Genomic DNA, 23172 nt, shown 5'->3' with positions numbered 1-23172 from the left:
ACAAAGGCAGGTATGGGAGAATGGCTAAGAGAATGTTGCAAATTAAGGGCACAGCTTAGCCGATGTCATGGAAATAGAAAATCATGAGATATATTAGGGAAATAGCAAGTGGTTCAATTTATCTAGAGCCTCAGAGTTTAAGGAGTAGTGGAAAATAAGTCTGGAATCGTTGTTTGAAGCCAAAAGAGAGTTTCTTAAATTTTAGGCCAAGGATTATTACAAAGTTGGTATTTTCCAAACTCAGTTTAATGGATCACAACCATTTTTTTTAAATGAAAGAAATTTGAGTAAAATACTTAGAAAATATCAAAATGCATTGTACATAGTAAGGTTAATTATTATTTAGTGAAAAGTGTGTGTGTGAGTTAGCGTCCGTGTGTGTATGTTATGTCTAATGTAGGCTGTTACATCATATATGTACATCCTAGTGTTAAACAAATTGTTATGATGAAACAAATTTGAAATCCAGTACATTGGAGGATTTTGCAAAAGGAATTGTACAGTTGAAAGGGAACTTCAGAATCATTAGGTTGAACCATTGTAATGCAAGAAATGGAATAGAGATGTGGAACTCTGGAATTGAGGATTTCAAATTGCAAACTGAGATATGAGGTTAGAGGAAAGACTGAGGATCTGGGGGCATCACAGTAGGAAAGGTGAAGAGGGGATACTGAAGAGGTGGATTGATGGGGCTAGAGGGTGGTATTTAAATAAAAAATGACAGAGTCTATGTAAGGTACCTTGTAAGCTGACAGTTAAAAGGCTAATTTAGTTAGCTTTCACTGGGCAATGTTGATAATCAAAATGAATTATGATAGCTATATATTACAGATATCATGATCCTAAATTTTACAGCACCCTATCTTTGTTGTCTCTTTAATCTGGCATAGTATAGTATAGTATAGTATAGTATAGTATAGTATAGTATAGTATATAAGATGCTTCATATCATTCTAGGTTCATTTCATTAAGATCAACTCTTAATAAATGTTAGTCTTGATGGTCCTTTTAATTGAACATTTAACATTCTCTTCATAGAGTTATATGTAATGTGCATCAACTAAAATATTTTATCTTATTTCCTGACTAAATAAAACACCTAGTATGATTCACAGAAGGAAGCAAGATGTATGATCTTAGTGCATTGAATAATAATAATGCATGCAGGTGGGATTCTAATTCTCATAGAATTATATTGAAAAGTTATTAACTGGTAATCAAGCAAAATATAAACTGTTTTTTCAGCTTTATTGAGTATAATTGACATATAACATTGTGTAAGTTTAAGGTATGCAACATTCTGACTTGATATATATTACAAAATGATTACCACCATAGCATTAGTTAACACCCTCATCCCACCACTTAATTACTACTTCTTTTTTATGGTGAAAATGTTTAAGATCTGCTCTCAGCAACTTTCAAGTATATAGTAGTACAATATTACCGTATTTCCCCGAAAATAAGACATAACTGGAAAATAAACCCTAGTATGATTTTTCAGGATGCTCATAATACAAGCACTACCCCAAAAATAAGCCCAAGTAAGATCATCAGCTAGACGGACTCATTTAGTATGTTGCAACACACGACGGACATACTGAATTATAAAATAATAATATTAATATGTAATTAAATATGAATAAATAATATTATTGACATTAATACTTAAAATAAATGATAATACAAATTATAATTAAGTATTTGTAAATACACAAGCGGGCGCCTTTGGAGGAGAGGTAAACACCTATGTAAACAGATGAACTCAAGATTTATTGCCAAATGACCAATCAGAGTACAGACAATGCTCGAATAACATGTGTACTTGATAACAAACAGACTTGGTTGTGCCTAATATGAATCTTCATAATTCAATACGTCGTGTATTGTAACGGACGTACTTAATGCACTCATGTGAAATAAAGAAATGTTTTCTGAATTTTGGTGCCTGCGATTTTTCATCGCTTTTGTGTGGACCATCATTCTTAACTGTCATCATTTTTGTTGCCACTCCTGTCTTGTAAGTCTTCAGTTAACACTTGATTTAATGGTAGATTTAAAGGGAATAATATTTTGACCCCCAGACAAGATGAGTGCAAAAAGAAAGAGCTATTCCGTTGAGTACAAGAAAGGAATCGTGGAGGACTCCCGGGGCAAGAATCTTATGGCTTTCTGCAAAGAGAAGAAGTTGGATCTCCGAATGATCCGAAAATGGCGAGCAGAGTATGATAACCGCAGTCAACAGGTGGATGAGGGAAATGCTAAGAAGTGTAAGTGTGGATCAGGTCAGCAACCATTATTTCCTGAGCTGGAAGACATCATCTGTGAATGGATTGCTGACAGGAGAGCAAAGGCTTTGGTTGTGCGCAGGGCTGATATTCAAGCATTTGCCCTTGCAATGGCATCACAGTTAGAAATATCCCCAGAAGAATTCAAAGCATCACAACACTGGCTGGATGGCTTCCTTCTGTGATATGAACTGTCTCTAAGAAGATCGACAACACTGTTCAAGCTGGAAGATACTGAAGTTATTAAATGTGCACTTTCATTTAAGTCCTTTGTTGATGGCATCGACTTTTCTAAATACCAACACTCCAACATGATTGCTATGGATGAAACTGCTGTGTTTATGGGCCAAGGATCTCAAACAACAATTGATCAGAAGAGTACCTCATCAATCTACATTCCCTCCACTGGTTACGAAAGTGCACGTGTTACCTTTGTATTTTGGCAATTCGTCTGGATGGAAAGAAAGCCCCACCTCTAACCATCACTAAGGGCAAGAAAGATAAGGTTGAACGCATTTCAGGCATTTATGTTCTTGAAACCAAAAAAGCCTGGTGCACACAAGCAGTTATAAGGAAGTGGGTCGATTTAATGCTGCCACTTGTTTTGCAAGGTGGCCGAAGAGGCTGCTAGTCTGGGATTCAGCCAGCACTCATCGCAGTAAAGACATGAAGAACTTCCTTGCAGAGAGAAGAACAGATAAAATAATGATTCCCACAGGAATGACTGCCTATCTCCAGACTCTTGACATTGCAATAAACAAGACATTCAAGGACCATTTGCACATGGAAATCAATGATTACACTGAAAATAGAATGGAGAGAAATCAGCGTGGAAACTTTGTGAAGCCTAGCCTGCAAGAGGTCGTGACTTGGGTGAAGAATTCATAGGGTAAAATCACTGACAGCCGTGTTGCCAATGCACTACGAGCAGCTACGTGGACAAGACAGGGTCATTTAAGGAGAGCTCCATTGCTGGACATGAGAGACTGGGGCCAATGGTTCTACAGGAAATGGAGTTGCAAGAAATTGAAGACAGAATTTGGGGTTTGGAGAGTTATGTCGACCTTCCAGAAGAAGATGACATGACTATTTGAATAAATGTAGATTTTTGTACATAAATAAATAAATATAGAGTGTTGTACATGAAAAAATAAGACATCCCCTGAAAATAAGCCCTAATGCATCTTTTGGAGCAAAAATTAATATAAGACCCAATCTTATTTTCGGGGAAATATGGTATTGGCTATAATCACTATGCTGTACATTAGATCCCCAGAACTTGTTAATCTTAAAACTGGAAGTTTGTACATTTTGACCACACTTCCCATTCCCCCTACCCCACCACTCTTATTTTCTGTTCCTCTCTGTATAGTTTCCACATATAAGTGATATCATACAGTAGCCGTCTTTGTCTCTCTGACTTACTTAGAATAATGCCCTCAAGTTTCATTCAAGTTGTCACAAACAGCAGGATTTCCTTCTTTCTCATGGCTTAATAATAGTACTCCATTATATATACCACATCGTCTTTATTCATCTATCCATTTATGGATTAGGTTGTTTCCATGTCTTGGCCATTGCGAATAATGCTGCAATGAACATGGGGTGCAGATATCGCCTCAGATCCTGTTTTCATTTTCTTTGGATGTGTACTCAGAAGTAGGATTGCTGGATCATATGCTGTTCTGCTTTTAGTGTTTTGAAGAACCTCCATACTGTTTTCCATAGCAGCTGTACCAGTTTACAGTCCCATCAGCAGTGCACAAGTGTTCCCTTTTCTCCGCACTTTCACCACTTGTTATCTGTTGTCTTGTTGATGATAGCCATTCTAACAGGTGTGAAGTGATATTGCATTGTGGTTTTGATTTGCATTTCCCTGATGATTAGTGATATTGAGTGCCTTTTCATCTATCTGTTGACTATTTGCATGTCTTTGGAAAAATGTATTCTGTTCCTCTGCCCATTTTTTAATTGGTTTTTTTTGTTTGTTTGTTTTTTGGTATTGAGTTGTATGCGTGCTTTACATATTTTGGATATTAACCCCTTATCAGATACATGATTTGCAAATATTTTTCTCCCATTTGGTTTGGTGCTTTTTCATTTTGTTGATGGTTTCCTTTGCTGTATGGAAGCTTTTTAGTGTGATGTAGTCCCACTTATTTACAGAATATAACATCTTTATAGGTTGTATAGGCTTTTGGGCATAATGTCAGAATGAACCTGGCTTCAGAACTGAAAATTGACGACTTACATTCTTCTCAGGGTCTTTCCCCAATCTCTCACCCTCGATAATTTATCTTTTGTCTTTTTTTACCCAGTATTTCCCTTCATAGAACCTATGTTCCACCCTAAACTAGACTACTTTTCCCCACGTAGTACATGTATTTCTTGTATAGTGCTGTATTGTAGTCAGAAATGACTTCCTTTCCAATTACTTCTTTTACATGGCATCTCCTTTTTGATATCTTCCTTCATATGACCACATTAAACATAGTATCTTTCTCTTTGGAACCTTTTAAAAATATTGTATCTCTCTTATAGTACTTAATTATTTTGATATACAGGTTTTTTGTTTTTGTTTTATATTGTGGGTTTTTCTTTAAAGATTATAAGTGTCTCAGGGAGCAAGGATTGTTTTCCATTCTTTTTATTTATGATACTCCATACAACCCTTGGCATAGACAGGCATTGTGTTCAAATATACTCCTCTGGAATTCAGTTCTTCCATCTGTAAAATATGAATATATCTTCCATGTTGTCTTATTTATCTGTTTTGAGAATAAATTAAAGAAAATACGAGAGCCTCTTTAGGTTTCTAGAAAGATGATGCTGTATAAATTAGATTTTTCCTTTTTTCCTAGTCTGCCTGTCTCATGTTACTCTCAGGTTTCTTTCTCTGTTAGTCCCTTGCTCCCAAAGTAATCCAGTAAAGCTGAATAAAGTCAATTTTTTTCCATTGCATACGAAGTTCCACTAGTATGTTATTATTAAATAGTAGCTGCAAGTTGTGATTGAGATGACTGTAATTCCTCTTGACTTTATTAGTATGTTAATGCAGAGGAGAAAAAGAATGGCAATCATTCAAATCATGACAGAGGTTTTAATGGGGACAAATATATATTATATATTGGATTGAATTTATCCTTTGACATTTGTTGCTTATAATTTTTGGCCTCCCTGAGTCTTTTTTAGACTCCGTCAGCCTTCCAAGAGATGTGGAATTAGTGTTTTCTATCTAGTTTCCAACATGGGTAAACTGTGGCATGGATTGTTTCAAATGGACTTAAAGAGGTGAACTCAGTCATGGTAAAGGTTTTTATTAATAGATGCTTTCTTTCCATTAAAAAATATTTTGGCATGTTCTTTTAGGATTTAACTGTGTGCTTTTCTTTAAAGTCCGTGTATTTTGTGTTAACTCATTTGTAAAAAGCCTCAAGCAAGGACTTCCATTCAAAATAACATCAACTGAGTTTAGAGAATTTAGATGTTTAAAAGTATATATGAAAAATTAAGAGGTTTGAAAAGTGACTCTTTGAATGTCCAGAGGCAGTAGAATGGGGCTGTTACATGCATTCCTGTATGTAAGAACAATTACGTCTCAATGCCTGCAGAATTATACCACATAGACGCTACAGTTTGGGCCTTGTAGGCACTTGTGTACTTGAACCCAGTGGGTGTTTAATGAGCTGTTGTTAAATTAAACTTACTGAACAAAGTTAAACCTATCTAACTTTGACAAAATTCAGCTAAAATTGATTCTTGTAGATTTCTATAAAAATAAATTAACAAATCAGAAGAGGCAACAACTATTTATTAGACATTTATTTCTCTTGTGTAGAATTCTTTGCCACCTACTACATAGGATTGGTTCTAGAGCCACTGAAATGGTGCATGGTGTATTTTAAGACCAGCTCTCTTATGGATTCTTTTCTACATAGTAATTTTGCAGGGAGGTGAGGAGGGGAGAGAGAAATACCAGCATTTGATAAATAACCCATGGTCTTCCCTTTTGAACCTTTCACAATTTAGCTTTTTTGATAACATTAATCTCATAGTCATTTTTGTGACTTCCTTGACCGTCACCAAAGTTCCACTGATTTTGAGTGGTCATCTAACCCAGACTTGATCACGGAAAGCTAATAAGAATCAGCCTAGTGGACTTCAGTGCAGGAAAATATGATACTTTCAGACAGCATTTCTCAATCTAGAGGAGAGAGATGTTTTTGAACTCTCAAATTTTGTTCAAATTTTTTGTAAATTTTTCTGGGGAGAGGGCCAAATTTGTATCAGGATCTCACAGTGATCTGTTCTCTTCTAAAATTTAAGAACTGGTGTTCTAACCACCAATTGCAGAAAGTCTTGTAGCTTGGAGGTATTCATGACTACTCCAGTCCGAATCAGTTTGTCCTCTGAGCCCAGAACTCGTACTGTGCTGTGTGCTGAGGTCAGAGGGCCACCTGGGGTTTCTAAAGAGTAAAGAGGAGAGCAGCATAGCAGCTGAGAGCATAGGAGGATGCGATGCAGCTCAAAAAGGATATGAAGATCTCAAAGATAATAGAGTACAAAGTGGCAGCTCAAAATTTCAAGTAGGAAGTGACAGGGACCAGAGAAAGGGAAACAGGCTCCGATCCTGGATGTATTCTGGCTGGTTCTTAATAGGCTTTTCAATTTGATGTTGAAGGAGAGAAGGATAAGGATGCAAAAGGCATTGTTCCTGACTTTCTCAAGTGTAGCTTCCTATTTTTGAAGTTCTCTTGTGCCTGTCATTCTTTGGGTAGTTATTACATTACGCCTTTTTAACATAATTATTTACATATCTAATATGTCTCCCTTGTTAGTTTATAACCTCTTGCAAGCAGGGGCTATGTGTTTTTGAACTTTGGATACTCTACACTGCCGATCATGGTGCCTTGTCCACATGAGTGCTCAGAATTTTTTGTTGTATATTTGTTGTATGTTGTTCTAGAAAAGCTGTTGAGAATTTTTATCATATTGCACATTCAACTTTATGATGATCCAAGGGTGGGATTTCTCTCAGGACTTAGTCTCTATAACAGTTTGCCTTACTCTAAATATTGGACAGTTTTTATTGTATGGACACTGTAAATCCTGCAACTCATTTTGTTTCCTCTTTATATTGATTATTAGAAAGCCCAGAGCCATGTTATGCGTTTTTTCAATTATTTTTGTCTTATTGTAATAATAATTGCTATTGTTTATGTAGCACTACCAGTCGGGAACTGTTCTAAACTCTGCATGTTACATTCTAATTAATCCTTACGTCAACCCAGGTTTATTATCCCTATTTTGCAAATAAGTAAACTGAGATATAAAGAAGTTAAGTAACTTGTTCAAGGTTACACAGCTTGAAAGTAGTAGAACATGTATTTTTAATCACTGTGTTCTGCTGCCTCCCAGCATTACATTTATGTTAATTCAGGCAGGTATTACCATATTATAACAATACATATATAGTGCATATATAAACCAATAAGGCATGTGTGACTTAACAGTGAGACAGAGGGGCAGGCATGTGGCTTGATAAGGGGAAGAGAGGTGATTAAGATCAAAGTGATCTATCTGTGTTTGATCTCATCGAATTGCAAAGCTCTCAGAATAATTTTAGATTATTGTTTCTCAGAGTGTGGTCTGGGGGGGTTGGTGCTAGTCCATGTAGCATTTGTTACTGGTCCAAGGCCAGCCATTTCTAGAATTTGAAAATTGGCATTGAGAAACTTTTATAGTCATTTGAGAGTAATTTTATTTGTTGAATTTTATAATAAAAATTTGGCCCTGTATTATGTATCTTTTTAAATTTTATTTTATTTTTTGTAATTCATTTTAATTATAGTTTACAGAAGTTTCAGTTTTTAAAGGTTTAGAAATTTTTAAAAAGTGGTTCTTAACATTGTTTGAGAAGTACTGTTCCAGGTAATGGCTTTTCAAGTTTTTAAGCTATTGTTTGTCTGAAAAAGAAAAGACGTGATCTGCAGCTTGAAATTACATTCCGATTTAAATCTGTTTCTGAAGATGAATTAGGAGTTAGTATATTTGGCTACTTAGTCAATTTCTTGGTTCTGTGAGAAGAGATCCTGAATCGAATGGATTTTGGGGGGGAAGGGGTCATTTTTCGTTTTTTTCTTGTACTTGTCTCAAGAATGACACATTTTAATTAAGTCCTTGATCCAGTGTAATAGCATGAGGAATTTCTACATCCTCCATACTTACAGTCTCTTTCCTTGACTTACCAAAAGCTAGTAAGGCAATTTGATTTTTTTGTATAAGTAAAAAAGTACAAAAAGACAACACAAAACATTGCACATGATGCCAGCTTAGTATAATAGAGTTTTCCATTTACAGAAAGCAAAGGTAGCTTCAATGAGATAATATTTGCAACACCAGTTCAGTTTTTAATTTTTCTTTTCTTGGGGGGGTGGGTTGAGAGTCCCCTTTTATAATATAATATGTTGTAAAGTAGTTTCATGCAAAGTCACCAGTCTTAATAGGATCTTTCAATGTCTGTATAATCATTATCTCCTCTTTAAAATTATCTATTTCTGGTGATCCTCTAAGGTAGCATTTGATAAGGAATCGCTAGGTTTTTTAAAAAGATGTTTAAAAGCTGGCTTCCAAATAAAGAAATAAGATAAGGATATAAACAGGCATTTCAAAGAGAAGGAAATTCAAACGGCCAAAAAATGTTCAACCTCACTAACTCAAAATTTCAGCTATCACTTTGGCAGGATTTAGAAATGATACTGGTTTTAGAGAAATGGGTGCCCTAATGTGCTGCCAGCAGCCATATAAATTGGTTCAGCCTTTCTATGGGTAATTTGGCAGAACGCATCAGACACAAAAATACACCGTCTCTTTACCAAGCCACTCCACTTTGGGGAATTTATTCGAAGGAAAAAAACTAAAGATGTACTTGATTTAGAAATGACTGGCAAACTAAATTATGGTGTATCCATACAATAGCATAGTGTGTGACATCAAAAATGAAGTTGCAGAAATACATCTGTATATATTATTAAGAGAAGGAAATAGATTACCAAAAATGCTATATGGTATAATTACATTTTTGTAAATTGATTTGTACAAATATATGTGTAGAAAAGGTCTGAAGGTTAAAAAGTCTGTATGTGGAAAGTATTAAGTGTTTGTATAATTTTTGCACATTTGAATTTTTTTTTTTTAATAACAAGCATGGATTGCTTCTGAAACTTCTTTGTGAATATTTGGCCTCCATTTTAAAATGCAGAGTGGTATAGTAGGAAAGGAAACCTGATAATCAACAGGATGTCGCCATTCCCCAGGTCCTTTCCTAAAGGTTCACCAGGAGCCTGTTTTTCTTTCAGAGCTTGTTCTTGTAAGTTGTGTTTGAATTTTTCTTCTTCTTCCCACCCCCGCTCTCCCTTTTTTTTTTTTCCTGTGACAAATGCCTATCATTTTCTAAACAAGAAAGCCAATGTCCCAGTTAGGTGTGTGGAGTTCTTTTCATTCACTCGCAGCCCTGTTGTGTTAATACTGAATAAGCAGAGACAGCCTGACTGGTGGTGAAAGATGGTAAGCCAGCCTCAGGGCTTTTTCTGGTCAGCCCTAAACCTCTGATTGCCACGTTTTCCTAATTTCCCATTTCCAGGGCATCACTAGAGTGACCTTGCCTGCTGAATATGATGCTCTGCATCTCCAAGATTTTCACATGCATTTGGAAACGGGCAGTCAGGCGATTGTTTACAGGACTCCAAATGAACTGTGCACTCACAGCAAGTTTGATAAACACACATTTCCTCCTTTTATCAGTGAGATTGCAGAATGTGAAGTATGAGTTTCCAGTTTTACTCATTCCCCTCAGCCCTTTTCCTGTTTAAAAACTTCGATGTACTAATTGGATGCTGATCTGTCCCTGCTTTTTATTCTGCTTACTGGTAGTTGACGGCTTATTCCAATCCTTACCTAGGCAAGGTTTGGCAGTCCTTCAAAAATAAACTTTCCATGTATTCAGCTTAGAGGAGATTCATCCCAAGGAATGTAATGTGAGCCCTAATTAACAGTAATGACTGGTAATCACTTTGCTTTTTATACTCCTTTAGGAGAACTGCTATTATCCAATGTAGTTAAGTAAAACGCTTGTGTATGAATCAACAATGCTGCATCCTTTTAGCAGCTATTGCTCACAATCAAGCTTTGCATAAATTAGAGTTAACGAAAATTGATTTTAATATGCTACGTTTCTTTCTATAATAGTAAACTAAAATATCTAGTTAAATATCCTGAATATTAAAAAGACATTACCTGATTTTTGGTTTTTTGGCAGTCATTCTCATGGTAGATAAAAAGCAGTATTGCAAATACATAAATTTTCTCACAGTTCACATTTTCTCGTAGATTTTTTTCGAACTAGCATATGAAATACTCTTCATAGTCACATCAGCACTTTGATTGTTGTAAGCATTTTATCATATCAGCGAAAAGCAATAGGCTTATGTTTAATTTTTCTGAATTTGTGCATTTACTTCCTAGAGGATCTTACGGTTTCTTTAAATTATATAGCACATTTATATAAACTTGGTTCATAGGATTGTGCATTCGATGTTCATTAAAAAGGGTTGTTTTATTATGTTTAGTGTATTATTAAACTATTGTAAAAGCTTTCTGTTTATTTACATGCATTCAACATACCTGCAAACCGCCTTGCCTCAGGAGGAGACTAAGCAAAACTCATAAATTAATAATTTAAGGAAGTGATGCTCAAGTAGCGTTTTGGTTAAGTTCGTAAGTTAAACCCTCAGAGTCAGTGCTGGCCACTTTAAAATGCTTTACTTTTGACTTTTATTGGCTGAATATAACTTGTTAAACTGGAGCTTTTGTAATAAAATGAAATCTGCATACCATCTGAAGCCCCTTCCCCTCTTTTTGATTTATGAGTAGGTTGACATATTATTGAACAATTTTTTTGACACTTTCACAGTTCTGCACTTTGATTTCAGAGAAGGTGCTAATCTCCCTGGAAGTTTGAGAGTGACAAAATGACTTGTATACTGTTTTCCTAGGGAATTTGAAATTCTTTATTAGGGGCCTTCTTTTTCTGATGGTACCTGTCTGTATTCAGGTTGACTTATCTAACATTTGATGTGGTGTTGTGATTTGTTGATTATTAATGGAGTATCCTCCATTCTCACTTTCCATAGTGTTGCTAGTTGCCTAGCCATGATGTAATTCTTAGAGCTAATGTTAGTGTTGCTACAGAGGTTCAGCAATTCAGGACATTATTTTTAAGTTGCCAAAATAAAATAATTGAATTTCCTTTTTACTTTTGTATTATTTGTAGTGTCAGAAATTTTAAATTTTGGTGAATGAGTAAATTGAAAAATTAAGTGGTAATTTAATAGGAAGCTTTATATTTTATATACTAGTTCTTATAATACATTGCAAACCTGTATTAAAATCTTTGTCATTGTACTTAATTAAATTTAGTTTCAAAGAATTTTAACAGGAATGATGTGAGAGAACAGAAAATATATGGAAGCTTAATTGAATGCTATCCACATGCAATTGTAAGATTTGTGAGTATTGTTGTATGTAACTTATTTTATATCCCAGTACTATTGAGCAATAGCACAAAATGTATGCCTTTGAGGGAAAACTTGCGTTTTCGATTTTGCTTTGAGTTTGAGTTTTTCTGTGTAATAAAATTATGTTTAAAAAAGGTGAAGATTTCAGTTTTGATCCTTCTTCTGTTTTGTTTTGTTTTGTTTTGTTTGCAGTATGTTTACTTTCATGTGAGAGTGATTGATCTGTAGCTGTCATTTTACCCAAAGAGGGGACAAATGGAATTGGCCTTTTAGACAAAAGTATGCAAACAGACTGCATTCTTTTTGTTGATAGAATTATGGAGGGATTGCATGAGGTGCCACATTCATTTTGCTATTGATTGTGAAGAGGATTCTCCAATGGGGTGCTGTTTCCGTTGGATAAGGAGGTGCTATGATTAGTTACCTTTCTCATGAAAGCACTACAAAGGGAAATGCAAAATGTGTGCAGTGCAGTGTTCTCAATTTGACAGTTGTTTTTGTTAAGTTTTTTTTTTTTTTTTGCCCCATTGAAGTCCAGCTTATTTTAGAAAAACATACATTTTGGTTTTTTCCCTTATATTAGGCTTAGTAGATTTCCATGCATTTGACCCTTTAAAGAAATTACACATTATAGACATTTTTTTCTAAGCTTCTATTGTAAAGCTTCAAAGCTGATACAACAGTGCCCTCTATAGTCTTTTATTGAGCAGTAGATATGTAAATGTAGATGTTTTTAAATAGATAAGAAGCAGCATATTTAAATTTAATTTTTACTCTCACAAGAGACTCCTTTTTCCTAAGTAGACATTCTTGTTTTTCACTAGCGGCTTTACTTTAAACAAAGGGAACAAAAGACCATTCTGAGTTTTCATTTAGAATTATTGGCTACCTCTTGTTGTTACCCGGTGGTAAATCTCAAGTTTTATCAGACATTCATCAGAGTAATTTGAGATAGAAGAAATCTTACAAGCTGTACTGTCTCTTCATGAAATATCTTTTTGAAGTTGAGTTCCAATAGGAGTATTTTTTTAAAAAAAATAATTTAGTTCCTTTGTACTCGTTTCTTCTGTTTAATTAGAGCCTGAGTGGGCTGCCTAGAACTTAACTTTTACTTGTTCCTGAATTGTGTAACCCGGGCTTTATACATGACATTATTTAAATTCAAACCAAAGGAGTTACACAATGACTAGCGTATTTGTCATTCATTAGCATTGATTTAAATTTTAGATTTCCTTTTTTTTTTTGATTACCTATTTGATTGTATATGTTGGTAATTAAATTTTTCATTGTAAAACCCAACTTTATGTGACGTTATTAGTAATAATAAAAGCAGGCATCATATTCAGCTGTAATTAGAAGAGAGAAAGTCCATGATCTAAGTATATTTTGCTTTTAAAAGTGTTTTAGTAAAGAGCATGGGCCCAGATCCTAGCTTCTCCACGTATTCACCTTGTAATTTTGAACACAGTTCTTAACCTCTGAGCCTGCTTTCTCATCTGTAAAATGGGAGCTAAAAATAGCTTATCTTTTGAGGTTTTTGTGAGGGCTTAGAGATAATTGTATTAATTGGCTATGTCATTATAGCTGCTCAAATGGTAACTTTATCCCAAAAATCACAATGTGAAGGTAAGTGGTGTTTTCTGTGGGAAAGTTTTAATATAATTCTAGAACACATTTAATGCACGTTAGATTTTTTAAAAATTTCTGTCTCATAGCTTCTGATGATTTATGTGAATCTGAAAGCTGGCATGGCATTCCTTGGTAATGTGGATTGACACAATGATATGTGCATTAAATTTCAATTCCTTGCAGACCTCATCCCCAAACTTCTTAAATGGGCCATGTTTATAAACTATTTTAGTGGACATTTACCCACAAACCAGTATTTGGTAACATGTGAAAACTGATAATAAATGAAACAACAAAAAGGAGTCTTTTTTTTTTTTTTCTTAGTGTATCTGGGAACACAGGATGCTTTTCATTTAGCCGTGTTCTTAATAGTAGTCTAGAGCCCTTATTCATATTTTCTAGCTAAGTGCTTTTGCTTTTTCCACCCAGCTACAATAAGACTGATGTGTAAAAGTAGATCAAAGTGGAGCTTTTCTGGCAGAAGTCGATGGGGGCCTAAAGTTCCTCCCCTTCAAAGGAACAAAGTTTAAAAACCACTTGATACTGTACCATATATGTGTGTGTGTGTGTGTGTGTACGCGTAGACACACACACACACACACACACACACACACACAGTCCTTTTGTTTTGTGCAAAGGCTTTGTTCTACTTTGGTTTGGATTCAGAGCACCTCATTCTGTACCTGGAACATAAAAGATGCTCAATTAATGTGTGCTGAAATAAAATTTTTTTGAACATCAGGACTTCTCTTATTGATATGCAATATTTGAGATACCATATCTATAAAAATGTACAGTTTAATGTGACAGTGTAATATCACAGTAATTGTTTCTCTGTAAACCATTTAAAACAAGCACACCTCCCGTGTAATTCATCAATTTACTCTGTAAAAGTCAGATTGTTGTAACTACAAATAATGGTAAATGAATAAAAAAAATTCAGAACTTGTCTCCAAGATGATTAAAAGGTGCCATAATACACTGATGGATTTAGCTAAGGAGTCATACATCTCAAATGACCTGATGATAAAAATAATCTTGCACAAAGAAGTTCTGAATTGAATTTTCTCAACGTTCAGTAGAGCATTATTTTGCTTGCAAAGTTATTTGTTCTTCATACTGATTTTGAATAACCTTGAATTTAATATTATAATAAAGCACATATTAGTTTTAGTATATCACTTGGATTAAAATTGAGAACTGTGAAAGCATCTTTTTTATCACTATATAGAAGGAACCAATGTTATAAGCTGATAGAATGAAAATGAACAAGCTCTTAATAAACCAGATGTGTTATTTCTTTTTAAAATAATGACCAATTGCAGTAAGAAATGTGTTTAATATTAAATTTTGGTTTACAAGACTGACAAGATGCTGTCTACCAAAGGGGAAAAAAAAATGAATAAGGTATTTTTTTTCCTTTGCAATGAAAGTACCAAATTAAGAATCTGCTTAATTAAAATAATGATAAATATAGATTACATTACTGAAGACAGTGAAATACAGCTGCTCTGTCTAGTGAGAGCCTGCATAATTTACCAAGACTGTACAAAGAAGCATTGGAGCAGCCACTGCAGACTGTTAGAGGAAATGTCCTGTTTATTCTACATACATTTCTTTTTTTAATTAAAATGTCAATGATAATTTTATAGCAGCCCCACACACAAAAAAAATCCTTTAAATTTCTACAAGGTAGTAGAATGTGAGACGAAATCATTACTGCTGCTGAATGAAATAGATTAAACCTGAGAAAAATAGCATTTTATTATTTTTTATTAATTCAATTTTCTTTATTATGAGTTGATATTGAAGTATGTGATGATATATTTCTTTTCCATGAGTTTTGCATGAAAGAAATGTGGCAAAATCTTTGAATACACGTTTTGTTTAAAAACCTTTTGGCGTCACAAGCAAGGTTTGAGTGGAGCCCTAAGTAGTGTTGCTTACAAATAAAGTTGGAGGTGTATATACTATGGCATTCTCAAGGTGGGGCAGACAGCTCTGGTTGTATCAGGATTAGCTGGGTGGTATTTCCTTCTCAACTTCCTCACCGGGCTGTGACGAGGGATAATATTATGTTGCCTGTGTCAGTGTCTAGAGACAAAAATGAGGTTGAGAAACCCGTTACACTGTATATTTTCATCTCTTCACAATGGCTAATGATACGTTCATGATTATATATATTTAAGAAAACCAGTATTATGTGTAACAAGAAATGTTAGTGGAGTTTTTTTTTATTTGTTTATTTTTTTGTTTTGCCTTAAGTGGGGACCCTGGAGTCAGACCTGTCTGTGTTCTAGGCTCTACCACATGCTAGCTGTGTGATCTTGGTTTAGTTAATTTCTCTACACCTTGGTTTTCACATTTGTAATGTGGGGCCAGTGGTAGTACCTACATGATAGCATTTAATGGGATTATCCATGTAAAATAGATTATAAAGGAAGCCTCAGTAAATGACAATTATTACATCATTGACATTATTTTATTATTGTTATTGTTTATCACTAGGTATAGCATTTCTCTTGCATTGAAGCAGTAGAACATTGTTCAAACTCAGCTAAATCCATGCATAACATCATAGTTAACTGTCAGGGTTTACCTGTTGATCTGGTGCTCGGAGACGTTGACCACGCCCTTCTGTGTCTTCAGGTACAGTGTGGTGGAAATTCTGCTGCGGCTCATTTTTCTGTGTCTTTTCTCTTCGTGCTTCACATATTAGTTTCTTTGGCAGTGGTGAATATGATGTCAAAGTTTGTACATTTCAATGTCTGGTTTAGACTTTGCTTTAGCTTGATACTGGAATTAATTGACTATTTTCCAGGGTTCAGTTTTTCTAAAGGGTCTTTCAGGTGCCCACTTACTAAAGCCTTAACCGGGAAAGCTTTGTAGGCAGAAAATGGACACACAAGAAATTGAAAAGCTTATATGAGAAAGCAATATGAGAAACTTCCTCAGATGATTTTTATTCTATACATTTTTTCTTAAAGCTTCAATAAAATGATGCATGTAAGAGGTGTAAAGAAGTTACACACTATTATAACCATTATTCATAAAGTTTACACATGCTATATGAGTAGAATGTTAACATAATGTTTATGTTTTTCTTGTGGTTTGTTTTGGGCTTTTTTCTAGTTTGCTAGAGTTGTAAATATGGCACAGCACTGTTATCTATTCATCAAAATTATTATTTGTGATGAATTTTTCGCTCTTCTAAAAATATTTCACATTTCTTTTAGTGTACTTCTTTGTTCTGTGACTTTGTCCTTCCTTGTGTGGCCATTATCACTGAGTTTGTCCTAAGAATCCTGTGGTCTTTAAGGCTCAGTAATTGTTCTCTTTCTGTGCTTGTTAAGGAATTATATTTATGATTCTTAACTTAGCTTATAATTTTCATTAATACCTTTAGATAATTTATCAATTTATTCTTGACCAATTTATTCTTAGAGTTTCTAAGGCTGGCCGTCCCCAATAGAGAGCAGATAATTTCATATTAATTTAGTTTTCAGTGTTTCCACCACAGTACTATACTATGAGGTGTTTGTTTAAGTAAAGTTTGATTGGTTTTTCATGCTATTGTGTATATAGTTTCTTCTTAGATTGGTACTTGTATATCTTTTAGACAAAACAGTGCTGTATGTTAGGTAAAACTAAACTGGTTTGTGAAGATTTTACATAGTTTATAAGACACCAAACTTAAGGTGATGCTTTCTGCTTTATGGTTAATTGATGCCTACCAATTCTCTACGGTGTGTAAAATCAGTGCATTCACTGAGTTCCCTGTTTTATAGAACAGATTTAGTGTTACTACTCTTTGCCCCATGTTTGTTATTGACTTGGAATCAATTGATCAGTCAAGCAATCTGAAATGGAAATGATTATGAAGCATTTACAACTAAGCAAAGTTAAAGGAAAATATAGTAAGTTACAAATTACTGTTACTAATTAACATAGTAGCTAAAATATTGTTTTATAAATGACATAGCTTGTGAATATACAAGTATTTGAGTATGTAATTTTTGTTATCTGGACAGCTTAAAGATGTGATTTAACTGGATTTGGCAAAAGCAAAGAAAAATGCAGTCTTTGTAACTATCAACTTAGTAGAAAACAAAATGAGGATCTATAAATTTTACTTTGTTACGATTTGATAGTAACTAGTTTCTTTCCTTATATTCAATCCAAGACTCGGAGTAAGCCTCCTAAAACGACGCACGTTGCTATAATTTATTTTCTTAACTTATTTACTGTAGTTATTTGTTATGTTTGCAAAGTAAAAATAGCATGGGTAATGATGATATTTCCTTGCTTTCTTTGTCTAGTTATTAGATTCTAATCAATCTGACTTCTTTGTGTTCTTTTATTTTATTTTATTTTTTGTTTTTATGCTTAACTATTTGTTTCTTTTTTTTATCTGTCTTCTAGCTCTCATGTAGTCCTGAGAAAGAGTTTCTTTCTTCTGAAACTAGGTTCTCCATACTCCTCTTACAAACATACACAACTTCTTTATTTAGTAGAATAGCTTTATTGTAACCTTGCAGGGTTTTGGCATTGTTCTTCATGTCTTGTTTTATCTAAATTATTACATAATTTTCTTTGATACTTATAACAATTTTTTTAATTAAATAAAATACATAAAAGTATAAAAAATATGAAGATCTTACTCAAAATTCAATCATTCAGAGTTAACAATTTGACATATTTTCATACACACATATTTAATACATACATAGGCATACACACGTGTGTGTATGTGTGTGTATAATCATTTGTGTATATAACTTTGTAGACTGCTTTTTATAACTTGAAATATCAGGAGCATTTTTCCATGCCATTAAAACCTCTTTATGAACATAATTTAATGGCTACTTAATATTCCATCATTTGGCTGTGTAATAATTTCCTTAATGATTCCTTAATTTTGTAAATTAGGTTGAATCTATTTTTTCCTGTAAATAATAGCACTTTGACATGGGTACATCAATTATTGTCTACATTTAAAAAATTAATTTCTTAAGATAGATTTCCAGATATAGAATTAGTGGATCAAAATATGTGTTTATTTCTGAGGCCACTGATACATACTGCCTAATTGATTTGCATAAATAATATACCTGTTTATGCGTCCATTATTTATATTTTGAAATTCTAAATATTTGGTATATGTAGTACAAAACCTCAACTTAGAACAGTTCTTATCATTTGGTGAATATAAGCTGGGAGTAGCATTCTGCCCATCTTTGACTGCATTTTCTTGGAAAAAAAACCAAAGAGGTATGTGTTAGGGGCAGCTCAGTCATGTAATGAAGGAACAGAGTAATTCTTTCCCCCCTATTATTGTGAGAAGTCAGTTTCTAGTGATTTAATGGGGCTACATGCAACCAATGACCAGCTGCAAAAAAAGGCTGAATTTTAATATAGTGTGTACTAATAATGAGTCATGAGCATGAACACAGATACAGTTATAGACACATATGTTATTTTTAAGCAGTTGTGTATGCAATGTTAATTATAACTCGTTTTTTGCTGTAGGTTTTGTTTTCTGATTAGCCACACAGTGTTTTCCTGGATATCAACTAGTTTATTTTCTGTTGGCACCATTAAGTTTGGCAGTATTTAGAAATGATTTTTAATTTTCTCTCATCAAATGAATGATGATGGAGATCATAGCAGATTAATCACTTGAGGTATATATTTTTAGAAGCAATTGTAATATTTTGGGTATATTTTACACTCTACAAATTATTACTACAGGTTTAAGCCATTACTTTATGTCCATTAAATATCGTATCAAAAGTACTTGATGCTTCCCTTTTGTTTATGAACTTGTATTATTTATGTTGGGTATTTTTATTATGTCATTAAAAACAAAACTATAGTGCTGCTATTTTGAATTTAGTTAGTGGACTTAGTATAATAATAACAATAGTACTGTAATAACAGTAAGTTCATTTGTAAGACTAAAACAATGTTTATGATAATTTTTACTAAATGATTATTCAGACTTTGGAAAAAGAATAGTAGATCACTGTTTTAGTGTTATAACTACCTTTTGCTGTTGGTTTCCTTATTTTTCTCAAAACTAATTCAGTGGCATGTTTTGTTTTTTAATCCTTAGTTTTTGGTATATCTCATATCTCATTTGTGATATGTAAAACATTTCCACCGTACTGGCTTGGGCACATGTGTGTAAGAGGGAGTCAGGGGAGTGATTTTGAGAGGGGGTGTAGCTGCTCTTCTCTAAGCTGCTGAGTTCTCACTTTGTTTCTTCTGCTTTTCAGGTCTAAACATATCTACATCTATGCACTAGGTACACTTGATGTTTTCATCCTCTGCCTATTCTTTTTCCTCATTCTCATTCTGTCTTTTCTTTCCTTCTTCCTCTCATCTCTCACATGCATCTGTGCCTGCACATACACACCCATATGTGAATTTTCAGGTGTTAAAAACAAAGATTGCAGGATCTGGATCTAATTTAATTGCTGACGTTGTACTTACGTTTTCTCCCTTTTGCTTCTATTATTTAAATTGTCATCTGTAATATTTGTGTTTTTATCTGTACAAGGCAGTTTTATGTCTCTCAATGAGGAATAAATGGTGGAACTAGAAAAACTCTTAGAACAGAGCTTCTCAAATTTCCGTGTATGCACGAATCATCTGGACATCTTATTAGAAATTCAAGTTCTAATTCAGTTGATCTGGGTGGAGCCTGAGATTTTTCTAACACGTGCCCAGGGTGATGCCAGTGCCCCAGGCTGAGGCCACCCTCTGAGTAGTGAGGTTTCAGACTCTGGCTGCATGCTGAGAGTACCATTTACTTTAGAACAGGACGATGTGAATTTAAAAGTCAGTTTCTTCACACATTAGCTACAAGAGTCTAGTATCTACAAGGATGGGGGGTAACATTTTTTTTTCAAATACAGTTTCTTTTAAACAATTGTTCCCTATTTTAGGCAGTAGTAAAAACACAGTAATTTAAAGATCCGTGAGTCTTGGATCTTCTGTGATGGTCCCGTATACAGCTTCTCTAATCCAGTTTGCTACTTAGTGTAGCGTAATAATGACACGCATCAAGGTTTACTTTTGGTGATTAGGTTTAATTATATATCATCTTCAATTGATAATTGAAAAACTTTTCTGCTGGGAGTTTCGGGAGTGAAGGTGAAGGGTGGGGATTGGGAGCAGGGATGGAGGCTCAAGTTTAAATGAGGATTAGGTTACTGCAGAGAAATGCTTTTCCTCTGTCTCACCCCTATGGTTATCACTAGCAGAATCATGAACAACTGGATTGAAATTAACTACCTGTTGAAAGTGAGAAAATCACCCAATACATATGCAGGAGTTGTTGTTCCCGTTACACTTTTAAATATGATGATGTGTTTTATTTTGGGTACTTTAAATAAAGAGATCTACATGGTTTCCTGTACACAAATGGAGAGCGTCTAGCAATTAGTATGTATCAGAACCTACAGCAGTGTGATTAGAAGACGAGCTGATTTTAGGAAGGAGATGATCTGGCCAAGTTCCGCAGCTTGGGCCATTGTTTGCAGTCCAATAGTCAGACGTGAGGCCTGTCAGGACACCTGCATCTTTAAAGCTGGCAATTGTAAAGTATCTTGGTTTACAACATTATCCAGGAAAATGATCAAATCACCTCAGATGGTTGGTTCCTGAGATGGCAGAAGCCACTTACTGTAAAGTCACTTTATAAAAAACTCAAGGAAAGAAAGGTGGGAAGCCTTTCCCTTGCCAGTAAGCACTGTGCTTGGCCATTAATAGTATTTTAATTGATGGCAAAGAAAATTTCATCCAGCATGGATTTTGCTTTTTCAAGCCTTTTGAAACATTATTTGAGAAATAGGTAGCACATTTAAGTTATATTTCCTATCTTATTTGTCTATGTACTTTCAATGAATATAGATTGCCCTTTCTTTATAGTAAGCCCACATTTAAAAAGCTTCTGTTTTGCCATAATACAGTAGAATTATTTGTGGTAATGTTACAAGTCTCTAAACTGCAGGAACATTATCCTGCTGTTTTATTGTTTTATAATGTAAAAGTAAATGCAAGCATTAAGAAATGTGCAATGCTGTCAGGCTCCTTCAGGATTTAAGAAAATTGCCCCAACTATTGAAGAACTGAAAATAATCTTTCAGGTCGCAAAGAGCAGTTGTTATAATATTGCCTAGCATTTTGCTTTCTTTTTACTCTAACCATGGTGATTTGAGTCAATGCTTGAAGAAACTCGGATTTTATTTGATTTCCACAAACTGCTATTGCCTTGTAAGAATTACATATAAAACAGCATGGTTAAAAAAATAGGATGAAAATAGGACTCATTTTAACTCTGCATAAGCTTAAATCATAAATCTGTTTCTTGTAATAGTGAAAATTTTGCAGCCCAACTTCTTGATCCAATTTGTGAATTTGATATAATAGGCACAAATAGTATGTGTTAATAACAAAACTGAAATTACGTTGTGCTGGATGCTCTTCATAAAAATGAAACAAACATACAAACAGAATTTTGAAGCCATACCTTCCAGAAAAGTTCTCATGAAGCATTTTTGGATTTTTAAAATGTAAGGAAGGCAGTATTCCTTACGGTTTTAGCCTTTTGTCCTATGTGTTTTAAAATATTTCCATTTAAATGCAGATTTTGATTTTCCATCTGGGACTAGGTAGAAGCCATTCTATTACACTACTAAAAGAATAATCCACTTTAACACAACATTTCTCCCTAAAGGGATGGTCTTTTCTAGTCATAAGGTATTATTTTTCTCAGAGTGATATTAACATTCATGATGTAGCGATTTTATCTTGATTTGAAAGATGTTTTGTTCTGGCAGTAAAAGGGATTAGGGGAATGTCCTTTGTATCCTGTTGCTAAAAGAATAGCCTTACCTTGCTCAAAATTAGGTATCAGTAATTTTCAAAGTGTTTTGGGGTAGGTATATGATTTATATTTTTATAATATAAAATCTTTGAGCCTAGTGAAATGGAAATTGCCAGTTTAATTTCATCAAATTTTTAAACATTAGGTTGTACAGTTTAGTTTTGTTTTGTTTTTAACCGATAAAGTAGCATGTTTGAAAATTTCCGAACATGTTGTAACAGTTTTTGCCTTCATTTTCTTTATGCCATGTAAAGAAGCCTTTGGGGTACATAAGAACTGTTAGAGCAACTAGTCACTGCATTCAGTGACATAGATGTGTTGATTTTGCCTCACCTTTTAAATTTATTAAAACTTTTAAGATAAAGAGGGATTACATTAATTAAATGGAATGTCTGAGACAGAAGAAGAAAGGCTCTGAAGGCCTCTCTCTATTTGTTGGGCAAAGTCTCAGCGTGCAGAATGTAGCTGTCCATGGCTTAACGCACGTTGGGCCCTGTGCAGGATGCCAGCGCCGTGCCCCTAGGCGCGCTGTCATTCAGCCGACAGATTAATTAACCAGAGGCTGCAGAGCCTCGGTGCTTTCAGTCAGTCCATTCTTGAGGCCGAAAATACAAGGTTTTTAAAACCGTGAACATTCAAAAAGTTTTTTGTTTTTTCCCTTAACAAAATCAGAGAGTGTAGTAGTGACACTTTTTCTGTGAATAGTTTTGTGTACACATGTAGAAATATATAAATATATATATATTTTTTTTTTTTTTCTCTTTTCATGAGTCAGTGATTTTAATGG

General features: G+C 34.2%; 1 protein-coding gene across 3 annotated transcripts in view; it reads left to right on the top strand.

The window, feature by feature from the left end:
• Positions 1 to 23172, top strand: part of DPH6 (diphthamine biosynthesis 6) — a 158117-nt gene that overhangs the window by 16853 nt on the left and 118092 nt on the right. The window contains exon 4 of one of the 3 annotated variants that reach the window (XM_019725546.3): positions 9931 to 10186. The exons of the other annotated variants lie outside the window; for them this stretch is intronic. Coding sequence (XP_019581105.2) covers positions 9931 to 10116 — 186 coding nt within the window. The 3' untranslated portion in view covers positions 10117 to 10186. Of the gene's footprint in view, positions 1 to 9930; positions 10187 to 23172 lie in introns of those variants that run through there. 3 annotated transcript variants of the gene reach the window in all.

The sequence above is a fragment of the Rhinolophus sinicus genome, chromosome 3 (assembly GCF_057876585.1).
Source record: "Rhinolophus sinicus isolate RSI-liver-muscle chromosome 3, RSI-T2T, whole genome shotgun sequence".
In the NCBI taxonomy this organism is placed as follows: Eukaryota; Metazoa; Chordata; class Mammalia; order Chiroptera; family Rhinolophidae; genus Rhinolophus; species Rhinolophus sinicus.
Note: the sequence above shows the minus strand (reverse complement) of the source record. Positions and strands in the feature narration are given on the sequence as shown.